Source organism: Castor canadensis, chromosome 11 (genome assembly GCF_047511655.1).
Source record: "Castor canadensis chromosome 11, mCasCan1.hap1v2, whole genome shotgun sequence".
Lineage (NCBI taxonomy): Eukaryota > Metazoa > Chordata > Mammalia > Rodentia > Castoridae > Castor > Castor canadensis.
The window spans coordinates 108,880,507-108,888,000 of NC_133396.1; the positions used below are offsets into that span (position 1 = coordinate 108,880,507).

At 42.2% G+C, this 7,494-nt stretch overlaps 1 protein-coding gene across 1 annotated transcript; it reads left to right on the forward strand.

Annotated features, from left to right (window-relative positions):
- The first annotated feature begins 1,713 nt into the window (after positions 1-1,713).
- On the forward strand, positions 1,714-7,036 carry Rptn (repetin). The gene is made up of 3 exons (XM_074048090.1): positions 1,714-1,839; positions 2,996-3,153; positions 3,927-7,036. The coding sequence occupies exons 2-3, from the start codon at positions 3,016-3,018 to the stop codon at positions 6,309-6,311; spliced, it is 2,523 nt and encodes an 840-aa protein (XP_073904191.1). The 5' UTR covers positions 1,714-1,839; positions 2,996-3,015; the 3' UTR covers positions 6,312-7,036.
- Positions 7,037-7,494: the final 458 nt, after the last annotated feature.

A 7,494-nucleotide genomic window follows, 5' to 3' on the forward strand; every position in this document is an offset into this window, starting at 1 on the left:
TATCTCAACCAGCAAAAACCCTTGTTCCTTCCTATTATCGCTTACACTCTCTCTTCAACAAAATTAGAGATAAGGGCAAAATAGTTTCTACCCGATATTGAGGGGGTGGGGAGGAGAAGGAGGGAGCCGAGTGGGAGGTAAGGGAGGGGGTGGGGGCAGGGGGGAGAAATGACCCAAGCCTTGTATGCACATATGAATAAAAAAACAATAAAAAAAATAAAAAGTTAGGTTTGGTGTAACATGCCAGTCATCCCAGCCATGCATGAGGATAGATAAGAGAAGTGCAGCCAGGTCCACCTGGGCATAAACATAGAACCATTTTAGAAAAATAACTAAAACACAGGGGGTTGGGGTCTTGGCTCAAGTGGTAGAGCAACTGTCTAGCAAGTGCAAGGTTCTGAATTCAAACTCTAGTATTGAAAAAAAATCAAGTGTTGACAGCTTCACCACCATCATCCCCCCACCCAATGTGTTCCCCAAAATCGATTATGTATCTACTTCTATCACTAGCCTATGAGTCTGTTAAATGAAAAAATACCAATTCAAGATAGGTCAAAACACAATCAATAAATGATCAAATTATCTGAACAGGCACATCTGAAAAGAAATACGAATGGCCAATAAATATATGAAAAAATATTCAACATCTTTAGCCATCAGAGAAATGCAAATAAAAAGTACATTGAGATTTCATCTCACTCAAGTAACAATAGCTATTACAAAAAACAAAAAAATAATTCTGGAGAGGTTTATATGCCCCTGGTGGAAATGTAAATTAGTAAGCCACTATGGAAATAAGTGTGGAAGCTCCTCAAAAATCTAAAAATAGAGCTATCATATGATCCACCTATTCACAATAGCCATTATGTAATCAACCTAGGTGCTTGTTGGTGAATGAATGGATAAAGAAAATTTGGTGTATATTCACAATGAAGTTTTATTTAACATTAAGAAGAATAAAATTATGTTGTTTGCAGGAAAATGGATGGAACTGGAGATAATCATGTTAAGCAAAATAAGCCAGACTCAGAAAGACAAATATCACATTTGCTCTCATACGCAAAATCTAAATTTTTTAGAAGACATGAAAGTAGAAGCAATAATATTTGGGAAGAGGAAGGGGACCAGTAGGAGGGAGGAGAGGGGACATAAAAGGGTATGGGTGGTTTGAAATTATCAAAGTATATTATATGTATATTAAATTATTATTTTGTAAAATTAATATTTGTTAATTAAAATATCTTTTTAAAAGAAAAAAGATAGGTCAATAGATTAGTATACAAATATCTTTTTATACAAGCAAGAGATGAGTCAAAGATAAATCTCTTCCAGGAATTATATCCTGGCCAAATATATAGACTTCCTAATTCCTACTTTGACAGATTTTTGTAATGTAACCATATAGATACCCTTTTGGGGGTATCTACTGGTTTGACTGTTGCTCTCCATAGTCTTGGCAAGTGACACTTATTGAGGATGAACTCAGGTTGCATCTATGTCTTTTGCTCCCCCACAGACAGCATGTATGCACACATGTACACATACTCCCCTAATTAAGTGAGGCAGAGACTTGAACAGTGTCACCTACTCTAATGACAAACAGGTTCATGAGCAAGTGAAGGAAGTAAATAAACCAAACGGTTTGCAGAGGGAGAGGTTAGGCTGGGCTGAATTGGGGTGAGCTGGGTTGGGCTCAGAGTGATTCAGGCTGTGTCACAGAATGGGTGTCTACTGGGATGACCTAGGAGGACAATTTCAAATAATATAAATAGGATGAATTCTCAGGTGTCTAGTATTCTCCCTGGCTTTTGGATCTTCATTTCATTCCTCCTCAAGCAGGTAAGACATGCATGGGGGAGAAATGGCAGTATCCACATGTATGGCAGTATACATATCTTACTGAAATATGCTGGGATATGGAGGTCTGTGGTGATAGCCTTGGATACCTTCCTGTTTTCTTTCCCAGGCTCTATCTGAGAATATGATGACATACATCTGAGGTGTATGGCCTACACCTGAGCTTGTAAAATACTTGTGCCTTTGCTTTAATATAGCCCAGGCATCCCAAAATTGAGGATTAGAACTATTGATGTATATCTGAGTCTTGCATAGTTAGGAAAAACTCAAAGGTTTAGGGCTCATGAGGACTAAGGCCCTGGACTTGGGAGCTCAGCAATACTCAAGTCTCACTGAAACAAATTACCATAAAGGGCTCAGATTGTCCCATGCAATCTATTTTTTTGCTATTTATCCTTATAGTTCATACTTTTGGTGACCAATGCAATTTGCAGTTAGGGCTTCAGTTTGGAAGCCTATAAACCCAGTAACTGGCATTTTTATACTATGAAAAGAAATATTGGCATACAGATCTCCAAAGATCCCAGCCTCTCAGCCTAGCCAATGTACTTATTATATGCATTTCCAATCATCTGTGCAGTTAATTTGGCTGTGTATCCTCTGGTGTGGCCAATCCACACCAGAAGCATTGTTTGAAATTTAGCCTCCCAGAAATCTTTCTTAGACCACTGAGAGAGACCTATAGCCTCCTTTCTTGCTTGAAGAAGGCTCACTTTTTCAGTGGGATCTATTTATTGTTCCCTCCAGTATGCTCATCATTGGTAGAAAATTATGCCCTACTATGCTGACTCTGGGTCTCTCTTTATGGGCTGATTGATCTCTTTCTTTTTGTTCTGATATAAGAGTTTCAACCAATCAAATCTCACCCTAAGTAGAGGATATGGTATGTAAAACATTTACCATATTTTTTTTTATTTTTAGGAAGTTGCCTAGCAAAGGAACCACAGTTTGCACCCACCTCCACTGTAGCACATGATATTTTAAAACTGAATGTGGGTCAAAGCAAGGTTATGGCTAAGAAGGGGCTCTGTTTTGTCTTGAGCTACTTCCCCAAACCAAAAGAGGCCACTTTCACTTTGGAAATGTTGCCTCCAAGTCTTCATACCAAGCATAAACAAAATCTTATTTCTTGTTTTAGGTTCACTTGAATTTGCCAAAATGGTTCAACTTCTGAATAGCATAATCACTGTGACCAAGGTGTTCCAGAACTATGCCAAAGATAATGGAGACTGTACCTCGCTATGCAAGAAGGAACTGAAGCAGCTGCTCTTGACGGAGTTTGGAGACATCCTCCGGGTAAGATACATTGATGGTTGGCCCCATGGAATCAAAGTGAATGATTCTGACATCTGTATCCAGGTTTTGATGTCTTGTTTTATTTGGTCATGTTACACCAGTAATGTGCTAGAAAGTACCTTAGTACATCAGTCAGCTTATCAGTTGTTCTCTCTCAGCATACACACACACACACACACACACACACACACACACACCATCTCCCTCCTTGTATCTGAACTTGAATAAGAAACAGCACAACTTCACAGTAATGGGAAATAACTTCAGAAGAAACTCTAAGGTTCATACTTTCATTTTTATGTTTAGTGCTATCCCTACATCTTCTCATGTATTCATTCATTCATTCATTCAATAAAGATTCATTATCTTCTCCATACCAGAACAATCCTAGTTGCTAAGGATATAAACATGAATTAAACCAGCTTCCCCTTCTTCCAGGTTCTCACGGTGTGGTGAGAAAGAAATAGATAAAACACTTAAAATATAGCATGTGAAGGGATGGAATAGCTTTCTCAAATGACTTAAATTACTTATTAAAGTAGTTGATTTTAAGTGCATGTGTCTACTCCCTATACTATTAGTCCAGCAAGGGATGAAATTCTGAGAACCTACTGATCAAAGACTAGAACCAACACCAAGCCACTTCAGATACAGAGTTTTCAATCAAGGAAGACCTATGTGAGACTGAATGGATTGGGTCATGAACATTGACATACATCTTGTTTCCATAGGAAAACAATTGCTTTTTTGTTCTTTGTTTTATCTTCTCACAGAGACCAGATGACCCAGAGACAGTAGACACCATTCTGAGCCTCTTAGACCGAGACAGAAATGGATATGTTGATTTTCAAGAATACCTCTTGTTAGTGTTCAGATTGGTCCAAGCGTGCCATCATAAACTACATAAGTCATGTGGACATAGAAGCTCCCAGCAAGAAAGGGATCAGGAAGGAACAGAAAAACATAAGCTTCCAAGAAACACAGATAGACAACACCAGCAGAGTCATGAGAGAGAAAAGCAGAACTCCCAACACAGTCACTCCAAGAGACAAAGTCAGGATGCCCAACACAATCAGTCTGAGAGACAAGGTAAGGATTCCCACTATGGTCAGACTGAGAAACAGGAAGAGGACTCTGACCATGGTCAGTCTAAGAGGAAATTACAGGACTCTAGCTATGGCCAATCAGAGAGACAAGATAGGGACTCTCATTATGGTCAGTCTGAGAGACAAGATGAGGATTATAGCTCTGACCAGTCTGATGGACAAGATCAAGACTCTAGCTCTTGTCAAAGACTGAGTCATAAATCTAGCAGTGGCCAGCCTAAAGGACAAGGATATACCTTTGCCTTAAATCAGTCTGATAAACCAGCTCAGGATTCTCAACACGGTCAGTCTAAAAGGCTTGAACAACAACAAAGTTTTGGTCAGTCTGGAAGACTCAGACAAGATTCTTGCTCTAGTCAGAATGACAAACAGGAATCAGGCTCTTATACACAATCTGGAAGGTTGGATCAGGAATCAGGCTATGGCCAGAAAGACAGACAGAGTTCCCAGAAAGGACAGAGTTCCCATCATCATCAGACAGGTGTGCAAGAACAAAGTTCCCACTATGGTCAGACAGACAGAGGACAAAGTTTCCACCATGGTCATACAGACAGACAAGGGCAGAGTTTCCACCATGGACAGACAGGCAGGCAGGGACAGAGTTCCCATCATGGTCAGACAGGAAAGCAGGGACAGAGTTCCCACCATGATGAGACAGGCTGGCAAGAACAGAGTTCCAACCATGGTCAGATAAGTGGGCAGAGGCAGAGTTCCCACCATGATCAGGCAGGTGGGCAAGGACAGAGTCCCCACCACGGTCAAACAGAGGGTCAGGGCCAGAGTCCCCACCACGGTCAAACAGAGGGTCAGGGCCAGAGTCCCCACCACAGTCAGACAGGGGGGCAGGGCCAGAGTCCCCACCACGGCCAGACAGGCGGGCAGGGCCAGAGTCCCCACCACGGCCAGACAGGGGGGCAGGGCCAGAGTCCCCACCACGGCCAGACAGGCGGTCAGGGCCAGAGTCCCCACCACGGCCAGACAGGCGGTCAGGGCCAGAGTCCCCACCACGGCCAGACAGGCGGGCAGGGCCAGAGTCCCCACCACGGCCAGACAGGCGGTCAGGGCCAGAGTCCCCACCACGGCCAGACAGGCAAGCAGGGCCAGAGTCCCCACCACGGCCAGACAGGCGGGCAGGGCCAGAGTCCCCACCACGGTCAGACAGGCGGGCAGGGCCAGAGTCCCCACCACGGCCAGACAGGCGGGCAGGGCCAGAGTCCCCACCACGGCCAGACAGGAGGGCAGGGCCAGAGTCCCCACCATGGTCAGACAGATAGACAGGGCCAGTCGCAGATGTGGGAAACTGAAATTCAAGGACAAAGTAGGTACTTCCAAGGAACTGAGGGAGCAAGGAGAGACTCACATGTTGAGCAACCAGGTAAGTCAGGGAAAATAAGTCAGCAGACTTCAGGACAGGAAATAAATAAAAACCAGAGACAAGAATTCTACTCTAGGGAGGAACATCAAACCAGCCACAAGGCATCAAAGCCTGAGGACAACCAACGCCACAAAAACAAACTCTTAGTGCAAATCCAACAAGAAAAGCCACACTCCCACAATGAGAGAGACTGGCAATCAGACAGTAGTAAGCAGGGCCACAAAGAGGTCCAGACTAGACGGAGCCAGGATGAGGGGCAGAGCCACTGGACAGAGCAAGAGCAAGGTCATCAAAGCTGGCACAGACAAAGCCATAAGGATCAGCAAATTCCATGTGACAGGCAATCCCACAAGGATGAAAAGAACCACCAAATACAAGATAAGCAAACCCACAAAAAGGATCAAAATCATCTGCAACAACAGGATAGACAAACCCATAAGGAGAAAGAGAGGTATCAAGGGTCCCAGGAGCAACAATCCCGAGGATCCCAGAAAGAAAAATTCCATGTGAGTGAGGATGACCAGATCCACAGTTCACAGGGAAGATACTTCCATCCTACCCAGAATGGTGGGAGGCCCCAAAGAAGAGAACAAGGTAAAAGTCACCCCGCCATGGCAGCAAGTGCTTCCAACCCCTTCTATGACTATGTACAAGAGCAGAAATCATGTCAGAACTAGATTGTGTGAGCATCTAAACTGAAGCAACATGAAGCCAAAGAAGAAAACTACATATCAAATTCATCTCTATTTATGTTTAAAAATTTAAAATGTACGTCATCCCTCTGTTTTCTGTCTATCTGCAAAGATGCTTTTGAGTACTAGAGTTCACTTTTAGGGCATTTCAAGTTCTTTCAGCAGCAATTCTATGGTTTTCTGGTTAGGTGGAATCTAAGTTGTAAATTAGGTGAGAGAATCAGATCTTACTTTTGATCAGTTTAGAGATTCAAATCATTTCCCATTTTTACCTCTGTGTAGGGGACACTTTGTTGGGCCATTGAAAAGTAGAACACTTCTCCCTAAAATTCATTTTCCTGAAGACAGGAAAACTGGTGAGCTTTAGCTGCTGTAGATAAAACATCAGGAATCACAAGCCTCATAGTCTAAACTAGAATGGAACAGAATGAGAGAGGCTGCTAGAAGAGAAGTTGACATCTCCCATGCCCAGGCTCCTACTCCTCACAAGAAAGACTGTCCATTGAGCACCTATACAAGCTGACCAGACCCATTCCAACTCAATGTTCTTTTAGTTTCCAGTCATATAATATAAAAGCATATGTCAGATTTATTTACATATTCCCAGGGGCCAAAAACGATCAATCCATGAATCCTAAAAACCCTTCACAAGAAAGTCTCTGAACATGGAATTGTATTAAAATACCCAATAAATGATTTGTGTACCTAGACATTGATGGATCTTTTTCTTCTTCACTATAGAACAATATTATCTTCACTTGGGGACCATTTTCCAAAAATAGAACCTCATTTCTTATCTTCTAAAATCTCTGTTCTCTGAGTTCCTAGGTACTGACAAAAATAAAAATCAATATAAAACAAATAATAGTCAAATGGAACTTATCTAAATATTATTTTCAGCTCCCTCCTTCACCAAGGAGTTGCATTTGACCCTTACCACTCATTCGCCACCACATTCAAATCGTTATTAAGTCTTGTCAACTTTACAGCCTCCATAACTCTTAAAAACCTTTTCATGTCTCACTTGGGGTGTGGCTCAGTGGTACAGCTCTTGTTTAGCACCCATGAAGCCCTGAATTCAATCATCACTACTGCAAAGACAAACAAAGCCAACTACCAGTCTCAAAGAGTTTAGTTAAATTCATATCAATTCAACAGATTTATCTTC